We start from the raw sequence: 22,168 nt of genomic DNA, 5'->3' as shown, positions 1-22,168 counted from the left end.
GGACCCTGAAGTCCTCAGAATTCATTCTAGACCCTTATGAACCCATACTTTCTGACCTGTACATGGATACAGAGAAGCAGCGGATTTGCACACCAGCTATCCACCACTCTCCACGGCCTCACAAATGGTTTACAGAGCAGTGCTAGCCACCTACTTACTTAAGATGTGATGCTGTATACTGGTGAAACTTAGCCCTCATCCTCCTCCCCTCTCTTTGTGATATGTTTATTTCTAGAGGAGTAATCACTTATGATCATATTAGGTTTATGATCAAAGCCACTCTCAACTGAACTACTCGCTGGCCAGATCAACCCATTAAGATAACCTTCTAGGCTATGCTTGCAAAAGTCCTGTTTTACTTCCCTGCATTATTATAAAAGTTACAGAGTAATTCTGCAAAACTAGGGTAACTCTCTCATTCTCCAGTATCTTCTCATGGATGTTGATAACCTGCAGAAATTCGACAGAGTTTGTTAAATTTTCTGCCTCCAAGCATCACACCTATTCCGGTCTCTTCCCAGTCACTGCAGTCCATGCCACAGGCACCAGATTGGGTGCCATCTTTGCTTGAAACCTCTGTTTGCATCCTCATGCTCAGCCTGTCCTTAAGTTTGACAGATTGCTTCTCTGAAATCTGGTTTTCTCTATTAAAATATTCAGCTAAAACAGTGGCATAAACTTTCATTGTCTAACATCTCCAATTTAAAAGCATTCTCTCGTTCTGATGGATTAATCTAATCCCCCAGTCATATCTGTGACCCCAATGTTCTTTTTGTCAATCTTTCCAGACCCCATACAAAGTAGGACCTTGGTATTGGTCTATAGTATGTCACACTTACATAGATGGGTTCTCTATCAAAGCTGTTCCCAGTCTATCAACCCTTTGGCAGCAGAAAGAGGGATACAGCCCATTCCTGAATGGTCCAAAGCACCAGCTTCCAGCACCCAACTGGATGTTTCACAAATCAGCATCTTAGAGCTTTCTTCCATGTTATCTCCCAAGCAACACACCATAATCACAGAGACACACTTAAGGCTCATTTCTGGGACAACAACTATATAAATTACAGGAGATATTTGATGGTGTGTAGAGACCCCAGTCTACCAGATATCCTTCCGCCACTTTGATAACTCCTGGTCCCCACTCTGTGGTCTTGTACACTGATTTAATTTTCTGTGAACAGAGCCTACACTGAAGCCCTAAACCAAACCAGAATACTGGCAAAGTACTAATAGGAGACACATGTTAGGCAAGTTCACTTCTCCCAGAGCTTCAGCCTGAAGCATTTGATAGTCTGTGTTTCCCGAGTCTCTTTCCTCAAAGGGATCGTTAAGGTCTTGAACTACAATGCCTTCCAGATAAACCATATGTCTACAATAAAGCTGGAGCCATCTCCACAAGCCATATTTACCTGGGCATTTGTACAACTTCCTTGCCTGAGCGATGTCTCCCTGACTCAGGCGAATACGCTGCCCAATAGTTGGCCGGACCCCATTATCATCACGACGGGGGAGGATGGTGTCAAGGAAAACCCCTCTAAAGGGAAGAACAGAGAGACACAGAGCAGTGAAGTAGGGAAAGGGACACAGTGCACAGAAGGTAATCCTGGCAGGCCTCCCACACCCCATCCCCGTGACCCTATATCCCATGCTAACAAGTAAGACTGATGCAACCTGTGATAACTGCATGTCTCCAGACAGCCTTCTCACTATAGCAGACAGCTTCCAAATGTACAGGCAAGTCCGCCAAGCCAGTAAATTCCTCTTTGATGTCCCAAGATTGCTGCTGCCTCTGTTTGAGTATAGACACATTCCTTGCCATAAATCAGAAAAAGGAATTAAATATTCTTGCAGAAGGTTCATGGCACATCTGGCTCAGCACAAGTACAGGCTGGATGTTTAAGCCAAAGGAGGAGAGGGAAGGGGAGTTTGTTCAGTAGCAGATTAGGTTGGGCTGGCAATTACTGTGCCTGCCATAGACAAGAGGAAAAGATCAAGTGCTCTATCCTTGTTCTGCACAAGTTTCCAAGTTAGTAACTCCACTTCTGTCTGCCTCTTTTTACTTGCTACTATTTCTTCCATGTGCTTCTTACTCAGGAACTCTTTACTGTACTTCTGATCTCAGTCCAGTGAAGGATTTAAGCTCAGGCCTCACTTCTATCAAAATGCACTCCACGAATCCAAGCAAGAGCTTGCATGCAAGAGCAACCCCCCAAGAGAGAATTAGGACTTCAGGGAGGGAGGGAGACAGAAACCTAAACTCCAGGTTGGTGGAGTCCAAGCTCTTGCAGGCAGACTGTCCAGTCCACAGGAACCCTTTTACTGCACCCCTGAATGTCTAACAGGCTTGGGGCTGGCAAGGTTAACAGTGAGCTTAACTTCAGCATCAGCTCAGTGAGGCAGACTGCTCTTTCTGAAGGACAGGATACAACTGTATCCTGTCTGTAGAGTCCAACAGGAAATCAGGGCAGAAGCAATAATTTAGTGCTGTCTAATCCTGATAACAAGAGTCTTCAAGTATGGGTAACGCACTGAGTGCACAAGTAATTCTGTTCATTGGGCTGTTCAGCTGCGTAAGAGCCTTGGGAAGGAGTTTTAGAGGGCTTTTTTCAAACTGGTTTAATTTTAAATAAATACTGCAAGCAGAGTATTTGTATCACAACTAACAGAAAATATCATTCCATGAAACATATTGTCCGAGGGGTGGTGGGAGTGTTGGGAGTTTTAGAAACTGGAATCAACTCTTGCACGGGAGATGTTGGTTTTTTCCTGCAAAATTCCTCATCAGCACCAAAACTGGTACTTAAGAGATCTGAGGTGAGTCCATCAAATTTTGATTTATAAATTCAGTCTGGTATTCTACACGCCAGCTGCATGCCTTGGGCTGAATTTATTGAAGTTTATGTATTAGAAATAAATCCCCCAGTTCCAGAAACACCACAGAGAAACAGGTCAGTTTGCTCAAAGTACATTTTCAAGCCTCCTCAGGAGTTCACAGAAGAACTTGGCATTTGGCAGGGACATACTTCTATGGTCTCTGAAATGATTTCTGCAGATCTCCAAGGTCAACCAGGGAAGAATGACAGAGTTTAACAGAGAAACCACCACTTGCACACACAAATTTTTAGATTCTTTTTCCCATTCCAGCCCTCACAACTGTTTACTCATAGCCCTCAGCTTTCTGCACATCGCATTCACCTAGGGCATTGCTCACACAATGCAAATAATTCACAACGTCAAATTACCCTTATTACCTACCATTTTCTTTCAGAAGGCTGTGCTCTCGGCTGGGGCAGTAAGATTTTTGGTTTTGCTTTTTTCTCCAACTGAATTTTGGACTCCTTTCACATATATTGCTGAACGTGATTCCCAATTACAAAGCAGTAAGTATAGTTCCTCTCATTTTACCCTTAAAAGAACTCAGCAGAGTCATGAGCATCCACAAAGTACCCTGAATGTGTAAACCACCATGGCAGTGTTATGAAATTATCAGCTGATCTCAATAAATGCTAAACATCCATGCCCCAATAGATAGGGCAACAGATAGAGGTGCTTAAACAACACTCAAGGAAGCAGATACTCAAGGACCCAGCTGCAGGCAGCTACCTTTTGTTCCAACTCTGTATTTATATCCCCATGTGCAGAATAGAGACAATGCAGTAGAACCTGTGGAGGATGTGTATCCATCTTGTGCAGGATTAGGATGGTGCATTGCAAATACATCAAGAAGATGTCCCTTGGCATGCAGGCAGTGCTACCTGCATCCTGTTTTGTAACTCCAAACATAATGTGCTGCCATTTTTACTAGCAGGCAGCTTAGTAAATTAAGGTAACTTACTATTTGCTTAGGGCTCTGTGGAGGTTTAAACTTTCTTATTGCTAAGCTGCCATTTATGGGCCTTGACAGCTGTAAAATAAATTGCTTAATGAGACAGCAGTATTCAGTTTAGATTGCTGCCATGTCTGTAAGGAATGCACCAGGAAATGAAAGCCTGCAGCCACATTCTGCAAAACAGGCAACTTTCAGATATAGATGAGAACAGAAATTCCCGTGTTAAAAACTTGTTACTGCTGTCATTACAGTCTTTTGTGCCACACTCCTATTCTTATTAGCCACAGACGCAAATGAGGAACGTGTTTTGCTGTTGAAATGAAAAGGAGGAGTGACTCCTACAGCAATTCTCAAAAGTATGCCTGAAAATACTTTCCACTGCCAGGACTCATTGTGTCTCAGAAAAACTGTACTTTTCTATCCTAGCTACAAAGTTTAGAACAAAAAGGGCCCAGGATTTACAGCAGCACTTGCCCATGGCAAACACTGTATCATTTGCTATCATCAATACTGGCAGAAGTTAAAACCAACAAGGTTGTGCTAAGTGTCAAGTAAGAATTGCTACAAGAGAGTAAGTCACAGACATGGCTCTGTGCCCTTCCCCTCCTTCTCACTCACATATCCCATCTCTGCTGGTCAGGTGCTCATACCATCCTCTTACATGGGCTTTCTGTTGTCCTAATGTATTAACACACCCACTGCAGCCCTTCCCTTGCAGGGTCACACAGGCACTCTCTCCCTTTCCTACCCACTGATCTTAATGAATCTTGCTGGAACTTAATATCTTCATGGGCTCTGTGCTTTCATCAGTTTGGGTTGCAATTGGCCAGCACTCGCAAAGCTCAGTAAGGTGGGCAGGAGACGTGCATACACCCACCAATCTCTACTGACCAGTCAAAGCATTGTTCCCTTAGGGGAGCAGACGTCAAGACAGGTCTTGGTAAAGTAAAAGCCTGTTCCCAGCACTGCCTATTTCTGGTGAGAGCACAATTAGCCCACAGAGGCACTCAGTGCTCAGTTCAACTACTGCACAAAGACTGCTCCTGGGGTGAGGGTGAGTCACAGAGACAAAGGGCTTAAAGAAAACACACTGAAAAATCCTATCAAGCACCAATTTAAATTTAGAAGGTCTCTTGCCATTTTTATCCCATTTCGGTCCAGCAGTGCTCTGAAGGACTCTGGTTTTCAGGAGACACAGACTCAAAAGCATCCACAAAATAAATGGTGGTAATAACTTAATCCTGCTTTTGTGCAAGACAATTCTAACTATTTAGAGTTTAGCAAATGCTGGAAGGGTCCAGCAGATGCCTCAAGGGAAGAAGAATTGTTTGCTTTGGATATCTGATCCAAAGAAATCTCTGAAGGATGCAAGACACCCTTGCCCAGCCACCATCTCCTCCTGCCAGAACAAGTAGCAGTGATAATTTTCCACTGGTTGATGTGAAGCTGCAGAAACAAAAGCACAAAACAACAGGCTTGGCCCTTTCATACAACTGGGAAATAAGAAAGTTTAAAAAGCCCCAAAGACACCTTTCAGTTTTTGAAACAAAAAGTTGTCAAGAGTGTGAATATTTCCACTCTGCCTTCCAACCCCTTTAATCATAGTATGTAGTGTTAGAGAGCTCTTGGGAAAGAACAATAGGGGGATTTATGAAAAAAACCTTCAAATAATGCAGCAAAATGAAGCTGATCATTCAGTAACTCTCATTTCAAATCCAGGACATAAATAACTATGTTTATTTCACCTCTCTATCCAGTAGAGCAGTTTGATCAGAAAATAGGCTTCATCTGGAGGGATGAGATGATAGTCAAGGGCAAATAGTCTACACAGAAATTGGACAGTTAGTTGGGACAGTACTGATAACTTCTCCATGAAAAACCCACTCACAGAGAACCATACAGCTGCAGAGGCCATGATCTAAAGAACATGCATAAATGGTAAAAAAAAAAATACCCAAGTAATTAAAGATCATGATCTAGAGTTGAATTTTCCCTTGGCAAAGCCACTGGAGACTCTGAAGGCAATACTGCGACTCCAAAGCATAAGCTGGACAACCAAGAGATTCCAAGCTTGTTTTAGCATTACTCACCTTGCATGTGGGCAGACACACACACAGATACACATGTGCTGCCTGGAAAGTTTGCAAAGAGTGTTAACGTGGCTTTAGAAGGTCTCTGAGATTACCAGTATTATTACTGAGTGAATATAGCGGGAAGAGAAAAACAGGAGTTCACAATACTGCACTCACCTTGCTTTTTCAAATATTTTTCATGCTTTGCAATGCAGCAGAGCTCACTGCTGCATATCTCTACTGCCACATATCTCTACAATAGATCACAGAGATTCTAGGCTCTACTTATCCCTCAGAGCCAACCACAACTACCAAAAATAGTCCTAAGGACATGTAACCTTGGATTATCACCTGGAGAATGTGTTCCTAGCATAGTGCATGATGCTGTCAAAGTCATAGGTCTCTCCTAGTGAGTTCACTTCCCCAGCTTCCATCTTTAAAAAGTTGTATTCTTGACCTGTGATGACAAACAAAAAGGAACAGAAACAAATCACTTAAAGAGAGGATTAAAAAAAAAAGACTTTACCTCTGGGAGCCTGAAATGAAAGGGATATGCTCCTGTGTTCCAGCAATTCCAACTGGAGGTCCAAAATGTCTAGTCATTGAGCTATTTTCATGCTTATTCTAGACAAGGACTAGCAATATTTATTTTTCTCCATCCCAGCTCACAGACCACCAGGGTTTTCCACCCTGGTCTAGTAAGAAAGGTTTCTACCCACCCAAAAGCCAGGTGGAATAATCCAAAGTGCAATTTTACCTTGCTGTATGTTCTCTCTGATGATCGTGACATGCTGGTCCCTGTCAGGTCGTGTGTGTTCATGCCAGAAACCTACCACATGACCCAGCTCATGAGCCACAATGCCAAACTTGTCACAGTTCTTTCCAATGGATATAGCCTGAGGGCCCCCTCCTCGTCGACCCACGTATGAGCAACATCTGAAAAAGAAAACACACAAACCCATGCATCACATCAGTGAACTGAGGAAGTCTGAAACACGGGAACACAGGGTGGCATCTGGCAGGGTTCAGGACAGGCCCACAGTTGCATACACTATACTCACATACTTACATATATGTATAAAGAAAACATAAAGAAAAGAGTGTATATCTGTAAAAATGCATATACACTCTTAAGCGTTATCCCAGGAAAAAGAATCCAGAAAGGCTTAGCACCTTCTGAGCAAATACTAAACAATCCTAGCTATCCTTACTGAAAGTGACCAACTGCATCTTTGTGATGTATTGTCCAATGTAGCCATTGGTCAAAGCCATTTGTCACAGTTTGCAATACAGACAGCTGCAGGGAATGCGTGTATCACTTACCCACATGTTCTGTACGTGAACACAATGAAGCTCTCTTCGTCAGTTCTCTCCACAAATGTCACACAAGTGTGCTTCTCCCAGTGCCTCATTGCTTGCTTAAAGATAGCTCTTTGGGTTCCTGAAATAGAAATCAAGAAGAGCAAACAGTGAAGGCTTGGCTTTCAGGAAAATCTCTAATGGATTTCAATCTGGATATGGGAACAGTCAACCTTTCCAACAGTTCCTTGTGCAACCACCCTACCTCAGGGGAGAGATTCCCAAGAACCCAAGTAATTTGTGGGAAAGCTGCTCCAGAGATTTCTCACACGTTTTGAGAAACATACCCCTGAGCAAACAGGGAGCAATATTTTCACTACTGACCAGTGAAATTTCCCCCGATCACATAAGGGATGACCCCGCCTGGCCAGATTCTCTCAGCCCTGGATGTGGTTGCCCTGCGCACTCTGGGAGAGGAGTGTGTATCCATCCCAGACTCATCTTCATATTCCTTCCTCTTCGGTCTCCTTGCAAGCGTTGTGTTCTGCTTGCTGTCTGCAAGACAGAGTGGCAACACCATTTAAATTCTCTTTAGTTCCACCAGTATCCTGGAGCTTCAGAAAAAAAGATAAAAAGAAAAAGCAAACTGTTAAACCAAACCAGAAGCGATAGCCAGATTTTCCAGTGATTTTTTGGGACTTAGTTAATCTGTAGAAAACTGACCCTTCTTGTCTTTGAGCCTCCATATGCACTATGCCAAACCCGTTCTCCCATAAAGGCGTAAAAGGACATCCTTCCTTGTCCCAAGCCACTCACTCTCTGCAACAGCAACTTCTTAGATGGGGGCACAGTACTTAAACAAGGGGAACAGGAGGTAGGGATCAAACAAGTCCAGGCATCACTGTACATTCTCAACATGCCCTACTCACCCAGATCTGCAGAGATTTGTTCTATTAGGGTTGACTTCACAACAGCCAGAACTACTCATTCGAGTTGGCTTTGGAAGAATGTAACAGACTTCTTACACTGAAACCTGTACTCAAAGTATTACTTTGGTTTCACATACCAGGTCTCAGGTGGTTTGGAAATCTGCAAAGATCAGACAGTCTCTGCTGGAGGAGGGATGCTCAGGATGGAAAAGGTGAGGCACAAATCTCCATCCATGCTGATTCTCTTCATTGTAATGAAAAGGAGCAAAAATACAAAAGGGAAAGCAGAACACATTTCTTTTTACAAAGGGTAGAGGAGCCCTGGCTGTGTGGTGCTCAGTGCTCACCTTAAAACCTGCCAGAGGATTTACACAGGCTTCTAGGCAGACCTTGTACCTTGCCCTGCATCTGTGCTGCTGCAGCTCTGCTTACATAGTGGTTATGCCTACATGAGTTGCACCTTTAATGTGATGTGTGTCTGACCCAGAGAAAATATCCTCTACTCAAAGCTTCCTGGCTGTTCCCCCCGTTTGCTTATGCCATGGGAAACTCAAACCTCAAAGCAGCCATAGTCCAGCTGGGCTTTACTAACACGTGTAAGGACTGTGTAGACACATCACTTCTAAGAAGAGCTGCCTGTATTGCACAGTCAATGCATTAGCTGGATGTGGGCAAAGGAATAACAGAGTACAGGGGTTGCTATGCCTTCAGAGAGTGCTGGCCTAAAGGGTCACACCAAGGTGAACTTCCTTGTCACCTTGAGGAGCAGCACTGCTGATGGTGGCTCCCCAGTGCTGGTGGACCTCTCTGAAGCCCAAGAGGGCAGATCTAAGCTCCTACTGTGGTCTTGTGATTTGTATGTAAATCAGCAAGACCGGTTACAGCTTTGCCTCCAAAGTAAGGGACATGGGCTACTGGATTATGAAAAAGCACAAGTCCTGCTAAGACCTTCCTCTAGTGACTAGAGGGCCTGCTGAGAGCCTCTTCTCCCATTCATCCCTCCAGCTGAAGCAGCGGTAAGCAAATCACTACTGTCAAGGCTGAGGGGATCAAAACAATGGGAAGGAAATTCAGACAGTGTAGGGAGGTGAAAAGAATGAACTTTAAACCCTCTCTCCTGCTTCACCAGGTCCAGCCCTTCCTGCTGAAGACCTTGCTCGGAGCTGCAGGACAAAGACGGGAATTTGCTTTTTGTTCCTCTTCCTCCTGAGCACCTCCCTGGCATGCCAGCTGCACCTGGCATTTCAGAAGCTGCCCCATCCCTAAGGCAGCTGCTGGATCCTGGAAGGCAGATGCTCTGAGGCTGAATGTTCTCCCAGCAAAAGAACTACCTTCCCCTTCTTTGCATACATCTGGTACTGCTGGTACCAGACACCAGTACAGGCACTGGCATTATGAGAGCTACAGTCAGAAGAAGAGAGAGGATCTCAAGACAGAAGTAGTCTTGTCTTCCATTCACAAACTGCTCCTGGGGCTGCCCAAAATCTCAATGGATTTGCACACAGACAGCTTCTGCCAGCAAAGCCAAGCAAGGAGTTATCTGCCCCATGCTCTCCTGTGCCTGGTGCATCAGGAGCTCTACACAAAGGACCCTGGGTTCACACTTCTGTATCATCAGTACTTCCATCCCTTGCCAGTAACACACCTTCTCGAGCAAATTCTTTGCAGCAATCCTGCTAGAGCTCTTGACTGCTCCAAATTTCTGCTAAAATTTTCAGCCTTTAACAACTTTAATTTGCAGCGGTCCCTGGAGAGGCCTGACATGCCCTTCTAGCAGGAGCTGCTTGTGGATGGGCATTAGTTGTTGGTTTGGTTATTTTTTTCTCTTTCATTCACTTTATAAACTGTCTTTATCACAGCCAATGGGTTTTCTCACTTTTGCTTTTCCTGCTCTCTCACCTATCCTGCTGGAGGAGGGGAACAGTGACTGGGTGCTTGGCTTCTGGCTGGGGTCAACCCACCACGCTATACAAAGCAAACCCACCCTTTCAGAGTCCACCAACAGCAACAAATGCAGATGCCTGAGTAGGGCTGTTCTTCCAGGCACAGAGGCACACACATGTACATAACAGGATAAAGTATGTTTTTACAGGGGGTAAAAAAGTAAATAAAAGATACCCAAAGGTCTGGGTGGGGTACCACATTACCCTTTTTAACTGCTTGGTTACTATGATCAGTTGAAGTGGCATTCTCACTTGACACAAGAGACTGTTCTCCCAGGCCTCCTGCAAAGGAAAAAAAGAGCAGAGACATCTCTGGTGAGTTGGCTGGCAAAGCTCTGATGTGGAAAGGACAGCAGCTATCAGTGATGCCATTTGGGGGTTTGCTGGCCACAGAAACTGTCTGCTTTCCCTGTACAGAGAGCAGGGATTAAATGCCTGATAAGGTTGTCCTTTTCCTGGATTTGTTCCTAGCCAGCAGTGACACCTTGCAACTCATTACCATCCCATTCCTTAGTTTCTGCATATGCTGAATAGGTAGAAAGTCTCTTCTAGGAAAGGCTAATTTCATGGAGATTTACTGAGAACAGGAACTATACAAGGATGGTAGCAATAGTAATTACCACTATTAAATCTCAAATTAAAAAAGAGACACTGTCAAGGCAAATAATGATCTACATTCATACAAGTACACTCTTATCAACTCAATACATCTTACCTGAATTCATTTTAATCTGAAAATAAAAGTCCTTCTCTGTGATGTTAATACATACTGGCTACCAAAGCAGGAAGAACTGCGTCGTTAGTCCCTGGATATTGTCCTTCATCCAGCACTGAATACCCCTCTCTTTTGGAACAGCCCTGCCAGGCACACAGAGGTCCCCAGCTTGTCTAGGGACATGGCTTCCTCCAGCTCAGTCACCAAAACCAAACTGGTTTGTCCCACTCTGAGTGCCTTCCTGCCTGGCTTTCCTACATCCTTGTGGAAAACCAACTCATGATGTCACTGTGATGCACAAGACACAAACAAGCTGGGGGAGGGATTTGACTGCTTAATGTCACAGCTATTGGGCGCAGAAGCCATAGCAGTTCCATGGTGTCTTTGTACCAGCACTGTGCCTAACCTTCTCTTTTTTTTTTTTCCAAAGGGCACTGCTGCTCCCTCTCCCCACCAGTGAAATCACACTGCTAGGGAAGGGAGACAGGGTGCCCTGTCTATAGTCCCTACCAGTCTTTTACCACTAAGGTACTGCAGTACTTGTCAATAGACCGGTACTCGATTTTAGGTTTTTTGGATTTTATGATGTAAAAATAGGATCTTCCCTCAATATTCTACCCATTCTGCCACAGAAAAATATTTAAAATGTCACCCCCTTCCAGAAACTGAGTAGAACAAATAATAACTTGTTCGTACTTCTGTTTCAAAGGAAACCTGGGCAGCAAGGCACTGAACAGCCACAGACCCAACATGGAAAACCAACTACAATCTCTTTGGCAGGGAAGCTCTCCATGGTGACTGTAGTAGAAAGGAAAACTCAAAAATGGTGCCTAGGGTGAGTGAGCACAACACACAAGACAGTAAGATGTATAACAGATAAATAAAACTGGCACTGACTACATTTCAGCCTTAAGAAGGTGGTGCTGATATGACCGCTGTTATCTCTCTTCCTCCTTCCCTATCTTGGTATCGTGGGTCCTCTGAGCAGAACGGAGGCCGAATGAGCTGATCTCTGTAGAGGTGTTAGCAAAAGCAAGTTTATGCAGTCTTGGTGGCAAGGTAAAGCATGAAGAGCATGATAAACCACCACATGCAGAAAGGAAGACACTGTTATAGTCGTGCAGCACTGCTGGATGTGGTGTGGACACTTCCAAAATGTCTCACTTTCAAGACAGCTGGACACATTCCAGGCACTGAACCAGTCTTGCTTTGCCAGCTAGAAAACTCCCCTTTGCTGTGGAACTGGTTTCTTTCAAATCCTTCTCCAGCCACTCCAAGAGGTAAAAGGTACATGCCTGACACCTTGGAGAAGGACTGAAAGGATCAAATCTCCAACTATTATAACTAATCAGAATATCATGTAAGTGATGATGAAAGACAGCAACAAAATGAGCCAGAATAAAATAAAATGCCCAGACTGTCAGCTGGCTATAGGTTAGGGCTTCCTGGTCCAAGAGACATAGTAAATCAGGGGATTGTCTCCCAAAGGAAGTGCCATAGTTTAACAGAGCTTGACTGGACAAAAGCCACTAGATGTGTGAACAGAAACAAGCCTGATTCAACAAGATGGATTGCTCTGAACTCTATCGCTCCTTTCCAGCCTCAATGTCCCATCCTAAGATTTCCCTTTGTTTTCTTTCATGCCCAGACCTCGTCACTTCCTTAAGCCCAAGCTCAACAAAAGTTCCTCTTCTCAGTTAAATTTTACATCCCCAGGACTTCTCATCCCCCCCAGCCCCCCTGAAGTATGCTATTCTTCACACAATATCCCATTCCATTTAAAGGAAACCCCAACTAGCCATTCATCACCAGAATTATTAAGGCATGCAGTCTTTGCTGAGGCAAAGGATAATTTTGTATTTCTAAATAAATGCAGCTTGCTTCCAGTCACAAACAGATTGCTTCTTAATTGAACTTGGGAGGTGAATTATATGGTGAATTAGGGAAAAAGAACAACTCTGTATTTAGTGAATTGTTCTCCTAAGAAGGAGCTGTATGGGATTGAATTGCAAATGATGGCACCAAACCCTAGAGCCGGGCCCCTCTCCTGTGCCCGAGCTGCTGACCTCTGCTGTGCCGCAGTGCCATTTGCGCACACTGCTTTTCCAAGCTGGGAGCACATTCTTTCCCAGAGATCAGTGCAGGCCTTGGTTTCTTATGCAAAGAAGAAGTTTGAATAAACTAGTGTGACTAATGAAATCTACAACATCTTTGCATATTTTGTCTTATTGCAGCTGATGAAAAGGGAGAGCACTACACAAAGGCCAGATATGGGTGTGCAGATATACCGGATATTTTCAAACATTACTAATCTCACTCATAGACACAGGGAGCACCCACAGCCTTCTCTCCCATAAGGGTGTTTTGGAATCAAACATGAAAAGTTTGGAAGATCCTGTTCTGATTCACTTGAGCTTTTAGATGTTTCCTATCATCATGATGCCTAAACATATTCCAAAGTTTAAAGTGACTTGACAGACATTTAGTCCTATTCTGACTTTTTCCAAGAGAGGGTTAATGCAGAATTCTAGAAAAACAAAGATAAGTAACTGATATGCCATAATCAATAAATAAGTTAGCCAAGAAATGCACCTTGTATCTGGAAGCAGCTGCATATAGGTCGTAGGCAATGTGCAGATTCTGTTGCCCCTTTAACACGTTCCTGAAGTTGCACCTCTCTGTTGGACTACTCTGTCACATCCAAGAGCAGAGCATATTCCAGTGTTACTGCTCCAGAGCATGAAATGCCCATGCATGTATTGAAGACCATTATCATTGGAAACACTGAAGAGGAGAAGGGAGATTTTCGGTTTGACGCTGTGCTCTCTGGAAAGCCAATGAAAGCAGGCTTGGTCTACTGCTTACAGCAATCCACAATGAGATGAGCAAAATAGGATTGACCTTTCTGTTTTAATGGATATCCAGCAGTTAACAAGCCCCCCAGGATCACTTTCATCCTTAGTACTTCCCACGAGCTGCTGTGCTAGACTAGCCCTCACCTTTCTTCAGCCTGAATGTCTGCTTCTCCCACTACCAGGGACGAGACAGAATTTGGCAGATCAGGTTTCCATGCAGAGAGTTGTACTAGATATCCTAAGCTCTTTTAACCCCCACATTTTTGTGATTTAATCCTTGTCCTGCTTAACAGCTACAACCCCAGTAGGACACTGCTTGACTCCTTAACTAGATAACTTAGTTTCTATACATGACCTGGCAGAGACACACAAGAGATTCTCTGCCCAGGCTGAGAATATTTTATCTTCTACCTAGAGTGCACTCGTACAACAACTTGTTTTTCTGTTTCTCACAGACCAGCACTGCCAAGGGAGCTTGGCTGACTGAAAGAAAAGTCCAGTAGCTTAAATGCACCACAAATCTGAGATAAATCCACCATGCCTGCAACCATGGCTGAAGAACAGGTGCTTTTCAAAAAAAAAAAAAAAAAAAAAAAAGATCTTTTCAGGAACTAGAGAGGCAGCCTGAGGTGGTAAATAAGGGCCCAATGAAGCAGAAATCAGCAGGCTGGGGCATTGTTGGTAAGAAAGCAGTTTATCCCACTCTTCCAGGAGAGGAAAATAAAAATCCAATTTTGTTAAAAGAAATACAAGTTGTTCAGCTGAAACCAAGATAAAGGACAACATATTAAGAGAGACAGAGTGCACAAAGTATGCCATCAAAACTGTACTGTTTGCAGCTCCCTTGTACGCCACTAGCATAGGGCAGAAGATGTGCAACCTGAGGAAAGAGCAAAAAGAAGAATCCATTCAGTACCCATAATTCCCACAAGAGAGGGTGGGACTTGGAGAGTTCGTAATATGTCAGACTCGAAAATCTGTCTTCTACAAGACGGAACTTAGGGTTGAAGGTATTTATTGCTGTGCATTTTCTGCCTTTTTTTTTTGAAGCCCAGGTAGTCTGAACTACCAAAGAGGGGCAATCAGATCCCTTGCTAACTAAAGCTTCTGTGCTTGCTTCTACTTTCTTATGGACCATGAGGGGCTTCTTGTCTGAAAAAAGAAGAGGAAAGCCAGGCAAAGCATCCAAGAAGCCCAGTGGTGAATTAGGATGCATGTAGTGGGCCTAGAAATACCTACCACCCTTCTGTTGAGTCCCTCTAAGGCTGAGAAGCAGCTGACTTCTAAAATATTTTAGCACCACTTATCTTCTAGTTTTTATCTGAGTTACTCAATCAAAAGCAAGAAAAAACATCAGTCTACCCTGAGATATGCCAAGTTTCATTTTCAAATGATGCCTATCTAGAATTTGAGTCTAAAACCCAACTAACTGACAACAGGAATTGTACTTGTCTGAACAATTGCAGTTTGAGAACATAGAATATTCTTACATGAGAAGTTGGATGGGATGAAGCTTCCTCTTTTTCCCAAATTGTAAAATTTCACGTTGAAATCAAAACCACTTTCAGAACAGGTCCCAGCCATGACAAGTTTTCCTCTCCAGACCAGAAAATAATCTCTTCATGTTCATTGGGTTTTCCCTTCCCTTTCCCTGGTTGTTGTCCACACAGGGAGAGGACTCAACAGCTGAACTTTGAAGGTAGCTACCACCCATACGTTCATCACCTTTGTTGAGTACAAAGGAGTCCACAGTGAGCACTGGGACTTTGCCAGATTTTCCCATTTTTCTTATTTAACAGAATAACTTGGCTGTGCACATAATTATTTGCTCTCAGGTGGATTGAACCACACCAAGACTTTTTCTGATATATCTTATTGTGGACAAAAGGCCATTTCAGAGCTGGGAGACAACCCAGTGATAAAAAAATACATTTTAAAAATTGGTAACCATTTTGCCTCCCCTACCTAAGCCTTAGAACACCCTGCTTTCATAGTCTCATTCAATGTATATGTTAGTCACAAGCCACAGCTTAGAGACTGGATTTTGAACAGAGACTGCAATGTAGCATCAACAAAACAAAGTAGTGCAGGTAACATTAAACACTCATCACTGTTCAGAGTTTCAGTTCTAGTGAACTCTGTCATATTATGACCACCAGAAAAGCTTCTGGAAGAACATGATAAGTCAAACGATGTTACATACAGCTTTTTAACTTCCTCATTAACCAGTGGTCAAAAACGGTTTAGCATAGAAAAAACTTTATCGCGCTGGATTTTTCTAACCACAGAAAAAGTGATGATTTTATTAAAAGAAGTTCTTCTGGGAAAATGCATTCACAATGCAGAACAGATGTTTCCCAGAGCTGGTGGAAAGCCTATAGCAAAAACCTTTCATAAACCCCCGGGCCCTGGAGATCTGAGCAAATGATTTGAGATATATCCTTCAGCATTTCCTGTCAGTGGAATAGCTGAAGTTCTCTCAATTTACATTAAGAAAAATAAATTAAAGAAGGGAAGAATTCTGACCCCCAAATTCCCTGCAGAAATCTGTTTTTCATATTCAGAGTAAGCTGACTGGCTGCAATAACTCAGGAGAGTCCCAAGGTCCAGAGGCTTGACAGGCAGATGTGTCATCTCCACATCAGCTGCAAATGCTTGTACAGGGAAGGACACTGGCCTCCCAGGGAAGTTCATGAGAAGAGGAAGGTGAACACAGCTAAGCAAACGCAGGGCTGCCACAGACACGAGCTGTAAAGCACTCAATGGACCAGGCCCTTCTGCTGGCCAGCCGTGTTTGGAGTGGCACAGCAGGCAGAGCAGAAGTGCAGGAAGCACCACTTCCCAACATGCTGTGTTTTCTCTGAGCACTCCCTGCTCTTCTGGAAGTGGCAGCATCACTTTTATACTGTGATGCATCTTGTTTTTAAAGAAGGCATTCCAAGAAAGGGGACAACCTCTCCACCAACCTTTCAGCTGAGAGTTAATGCTTAAGGGGAGCAATGCTCTCGAGACAAGGAAGGATTGAGAAGACCAAAAGGGGCCTTTTCCTCTGGGTTGTAACAATCACCTCTGTTCCCTAGGGTAAAGAGACAGATAAATGAGAGATAAAAGAAAGAAAAAAAGTTACCCACAACCTGTGTCATCTCAGTGATTTCTTCCGTGAGAAAGAGCCCTTCAAGTACAGCACTTTTACTGAGGCAAGGGAAAATCAAAAGCTAAACTGAGCACACAAGTACTTTGGCCCTGTGCATGTCTCTACTGTTTGGCCAGGTCCCCACACACAGTGTAAGACTTTTCCCCTCCCAGTATATCAAACGAGTAGTGCATAGCACCAACTACCCCCAGCCCCTTGCACTTGACTTCTTGTCACTCTGATGGATTGAGATCTATTCCTAAGAGATGTCTGCCTCACCACTACATTCCTCTCAATTCACAATAATCATCTCCCCTCCTTGTCTCTCTTTTTAAAAGAAAGAAAAACAAGTGAACTTGCAGGCAATAAGGAAACTGTAAGAGCTGGCTTAGGTTTGCCCATTACTATCCTAGCAGGCAGTACCAACCTCCTGACCTCCCTCAGCTGACATCCCTTTCCTTCTGACCTGCACAGCCTAATTGCTTCAGCCTCAGCCCACCCCGGGCCCCTCTGGACAGGGCCATGCACTGCTCAGGGTGCTGCCTCACTGCAGCCCCCTGCCCCACTCCAGCTGTGGGCAACCAGGGAGAGCCCAGGGCTCTGTGCAGCCCAGCCAGATCGCTCCTCCCATTCAGCCTTCCTAATCCTCTTGTTTTTCCCCTACCTTGTTTATACTGGATAAAAATTAACTCAAAATGAAAACACTACACTGGAAGCTAAATTACGTTTGAATGCAATTAAAACTCCTTCCATGGAGAGTGTGTTGTGCCAGAATCGAGACCTTTCTTCCAGTTCGCTCTCTGCGTAGATGTTCAGACACTCACAGTCCTGGAGCTTCTTGGAGAATTTTTGGTGCCTTCTTACACCCCAGGAGCCTGCACCAGGTTTAACAGGCAGTTGAGCAGCCTAAGTAGATATAGCTGAGACATCCCATCTGCTTGGTTACCTCTCAGCTCCATCATGGCTCAAAACAACTGCCAAATCAGGGAAGCTGAGGCATGTGCCAGCACTGAGACAGGACAAGTGGGACTTGAAAAGCTTTGGAAGCACAAGCCAAATGTGACCACTGTTAGGTAACCTTGGGCCATAACCTTCCCCAAGGTCCCGACTCCTTGATGAAACAGATGCCCGAATCATTTGCTGTCATTAAAAGAGCCCGGGGGAGCTGGGGAGTAAGTGGTAGAGATACTTTCGTCACTGCAGTGAGCTGCCCCCTGACAGCTGCTGGCAGAGGCACTGTCCTGTCCATCCCAGGGACAGCTGCAGTCTGTGGGGCACTCAGGTCTCAAACCCACTCTGCCACAAACTGACTCCAAGATTCAGCAACACCAACAACTGAAGAAAAAGATTGGTTAATCCCCTCCCTAACAGAGCCTGATGCATCTCACACTCCCTTTTCCTCTCTAGGAAGTGGAACAGCAAGATAATTTGAATATTTCCTTTTGCTTCTGATCTTTGCCCTGGAGAAACTTGTTACCCATTCCCCGGGGCTGTCCAAGTCACCATCTGGCCTCAGAACTACAACAGCAAACACAGTCCAGTGTTCCAACCTAAAACTAATTTGCTTTCTTTCCCCACTTGACAGCTGAATAAATACTTTGTCCTCACCATTTGAAAAGGGGAGCTGCAGCAAAGGGTTTTTGTCCACTGCAGCTACAAGCATCAGCCTTCTCTCCAAATTAGGCCTGAACAGGCAGGCTCAAAGTGAACACATTCATTTTACAAATGTAACCCCTTTCTGTTCAGAATCAACCTCGAGCAGTTTACAACTTCTAATTTATTTGTTGTTTGCTATTGTCCATCAAGCCATTTTGGCAACCAGTTGCTTCTTGGAACTTCCAGTTATTTTTCTGACTGGAGTAAGCTGCTTTTATTTTGTGGGCACAGCAACATTCCTGCTTGAAAGGAGAGAGCCTGAGGATCAAGGCATCCCAGCCAGTCTTGCCAAGTGACCCTCCTGCAATGACTGCTCTCAGAACTTATTAGATCCTACTCTTTCACTGACCATTTCTGCCTCCAAAGTCATATGCCTAAAACACTCTCAGAAATGACAAGATAGCTTATGCAGTTGAGGCAAATTCAATTTTTCATTTGAGAAAATATTCAAGGAAATTAGGCATTTGCCCAGCTCTGAAGCAAATGCATGATCTAGTCAATTCCACAGTTATTGGCTAAGTACTGTCAAATTTCACAATTAGGGTAATGGATTAAACTTTCAGTGTAATTTCCATATGGATAAACTGATCTCCTCAAGTACATTTGCCCATGTGTTCCCTGCATCACAGTTAATTAATATAAAGCTGTTTAATAACCTCCACTTAAACACAAAAGACCATTCAGACTCTTCTGGCATCAGTAAAAGGAACAGCCTCCAAGTGTGTTACACCAGCTGTATACAAGAGCGAAAGAAAATTTAATTAAGAGCGATCAAGAGCACGACAGTTGCAAACAGAAATCAGATGTTATAAACGCTACATGGTGACTACCCCAGCTCCTGAAAGAGTTAATAATGCCATCCAGCACCAGCTTCCAGGTGGTTGAGATATGCCTAAAAGACAACTTTGGGGATGGGGAAAGTGGTGGGGCTAAAAGCCAAACCCAGGCAAAGTCAGACAGGGAGCAGCGGGGATTCGGCATCATCTGTGCAGCAACACTGCTGCAGCTATGCCCAAAGCTGATGGTGGCACCACATTGAATAGGAAGAAACTATAGACACAGGCTGTTTGGAAGAAGCTTCAACCATGGCATCAAGAGATATCATTTCTGCAGATGTCTTTGGGTGATTAAAGAATGTTAATTGCTCATTAATAAAATCCATGCTGTTTAATTTCTGAAGTGTAGCATTTGATAAGAGTGATGCTGAGTTACTTGCCTTCCTGGCTGATTTCTGAAAGAATCTAAAGTTTCCACTAAGGATGAGTAAGCCGCAGAGTTTGAAATAGGTGGGGATTTTTGTTACAATGGAAAAAGCTTTATTGCTTGGATGGATTAATTTGAGCAATATTACAGAGCTCATAAAACCATTTTAAAAACCCTATGTAAGGCTGAACATTGACTGCACAGCAGAAATCAAACCATTTATTTTGACAGGTGGAAGGCCACGATCCAGAAAACTTGATTTCAGGGAACAGTGAATTTACAAAACAAACTTTGTGGTGCATGTGACCAGCTTTCACAGGGAACCTAGGCAAGAGGAAAAAGAACATCTTACTCCACGGGGAGTGCAGAGCAAGTAGTAGGGCTGTGTCATTCAGGTTGTACTCTGCCCATTCAGGTGTATTTAACACCTATTGCTTGGGACTGTCTTTACCCTGACCTGCAAGACCTTTATCACAAGCAAAGGGGAAAAAGGAGATAGACTTCATCTCCCTGCTTGTCACAAGCCAAGTCTGGAACACCACAGCCAACTGTGTGAAGGAATACTGCAAGGAGGTCTGTCCTCTTTGCACATACACATCCCACGCTTTGGCATCTTGACTTGATCACCTCTCCTCTCCTACCGTCAGGCACCAGACTGGCAGATTCTATTCCTATGACTAGCAAAACTGCATCCCTAAGATCAGCAATTAGAGAGAAAAATGCTTCTCCGTATTTTCCAGAAAGGACTTCAAGCTGTCACTCAGGAATCCAAAAAGAAAAGCATTTGAAGTGAAAACATCAGACCTAAAGATTAGCATTTTCTAGCAGGAGAGTCTTAACTACAGGGAGAATTAGAAGGTTCATGAGCCCACGGTCATGGGACTTCTAGGCAGTTATCTCTATGCTGGAGAAAATCAGGCAGGTCTGAAAAGGTTGCAAATAGGATTGTAAGACTCTGGGCTGGGATTAAAAAAGCACAGTATCTGCTTTTCTGCAAAGAGAAGATTCATGCAGAAGGCTTTCATTGCACAGAAATGTTCATTTGGGACAGAGAGTAACTCAGAAAAGCAGTGTGAACAAGAGCACTCTCAGTCCTAAAGGACTTACTCAGTTCTTCCAAAGGGGAGCTCCTGCTTTGCCTTAGCAAACTGCAGAACTGTGGGAAATTCATTTCATGGTTGTCTGCTCTAGTAAAACCTCTGATTGAATGGACTCAAAAAGGTAAACATTTGGGCTAGTCATAAGAAAATCATTTGGTGCAGCAACCAAACCTCAGCATCAGGTCAGGCATTAGGCACCTACCTTTCCACTCTTGAGGCTCCTCTTCCTGTTAAGAAGCTGCATGGATTGCAAAGAGACATCCCTAGAGTGCACATCACATGTTGTGGAAAACTGAAAGGAAGTATGGAAACAGATGGACAGAGCCCTCAGACAGGTCTGTTGGAACAAAGATGTTCCTCTACCCACACAGGAGGAAGCAACCTTCACTTAAGATTTCCCAGTGGAAGAGCAGACCTCTGCAGGGAGTTCACAGATGTGGGTTATGTTACTTCACATACATAGTTATTTGTGTTGCTCCTGGCCAATTACAGCCAATACAGCTCAGGTTAAGTTAGCACAATCCATAGATTTGCTCTAAGTCTAAATGAATTAAAGATTGGGTCCCAAGCAGCCCTAAATTCTATGATTCTAAAATTCTGCAAAATCCACTAGTGCTGAAGTCCACCTCTTCTACCCTGAACCAACTGTCGCTACAGTAGAGCACCAAATATGAGTTACAAGGGGAAAAACAGCTGACTTTGGCATGCAAGTGCCAAGTCAGCTGAATTTAAGAGTCTCACCTTCGAATCCATAAATCAGATCTTCCCTGGAATCTCAGTCAGTCATGGTCTAAAATCCCTGGATTTTGCACTCTTCGAAAAGTGCATTTTGCACTAAATTAAATTTCATTAGAAACACTTCAGTAGCATCAAAGAGGACTCAAATGAAATGTGCAACACTACTACTGGTCACAGCCCCTGCTCAGTGAACAACTGCTCACCAAGTGAAACAGCAGAAGCCCTGCTTTTGACTGCCACTACCACCTTAACTATTCCACTAGAGAAGTCTTACTCTCCACCAAAGCTAAGCAGCACAACTCTTAGCAGGAGAGCTGTGTCCAGCCCCCTGTCCTGCAAGTAATCCCAGCTTACATGGTAATCAATGCCTTGCCTCAATAATGCAACCAGAGTCAGTGATCTTAGGCATCTTAAGCAAAAGCAAAGCATCTTCTTGCAGAAGGGCCCTTGTGCAGGTGTGGTGAAGCAGCAGAGTAGCTGCCTGCATTTTCACAGTACACTCAAGAACAGCAGAGGTGTTGCAAACAAAGCAACTCCCTGTTCTTATTAGGACAAGGTTTAATGTGGAACTCTGGTCGGTCTCATTTGCCAGAGAATTATTTGCATGACTTTGCTGTCAGAGCCTCCAGTCTCCTGATTTCAGTAAAAAGCCTGCGTTCAAATATATTCCACTCCTGGCTGCACTGTTATCTG

General features: G+C 43.9%; 1 protein-coding gene across 5 annotated transcripts in view; it reads right to left on the bottom strand.

The window, feature by feature from the left end:
- The window catches only part of TLL2 (tolloid like 2), an 89,771-nt gene that overhangs the window by 29,167 nt on the left and 38,436 nt on the right, over nucleotides 1-22,168 (bottom strand). For 3 of the 5 annotated variants that reach the window (XM_027667264.1, XM_027667265.1, XM_027667266.1), the window contains 6 exons: nucleotides 10,280-10,357; nucleotides 7,588-7,758; nucleotides 7,228-7,345; nucleotides 6,662-6,840; nucleotides 6,256-6,361; nucleotides 1,413-1,537 (listed from right to left, as the gene is read on the bottom strand). In XM_027667264.1, coding sequence (XP_027523065.1) covers nucleotides 1,413-1,537; nucleotides 6,256-6,361; nucleotides 6,662-6,840; nucleotides 7,228-7,345; nucleotides 7,588-7,758; nucleotides 10,280-10,357 — 777 coding nt within the window. The other 2 variants (XM_027667267.1, XM_027667268.1) reach the window with 2 other exon arrangements.

Source organism: Corapipo altera, unplaced genomic scaffold (assembly GCF_003945725.1).
Source record: "Corapipo altera isolate COAL_440 unplaced genomic scaffold, ASM394572v1 327, whole genome shotgun sequence".
NCBI lineage: Eukaryota > Metazoa > Chordata > Aves > Passeriformes > Pipridae > Corapipo > Corapipo altera.
The sequence above is the reverse complement of the archived record's forward strand: the minus strand, read 5'-3'. Positions and strand labels throughout refer to the sequence as shown.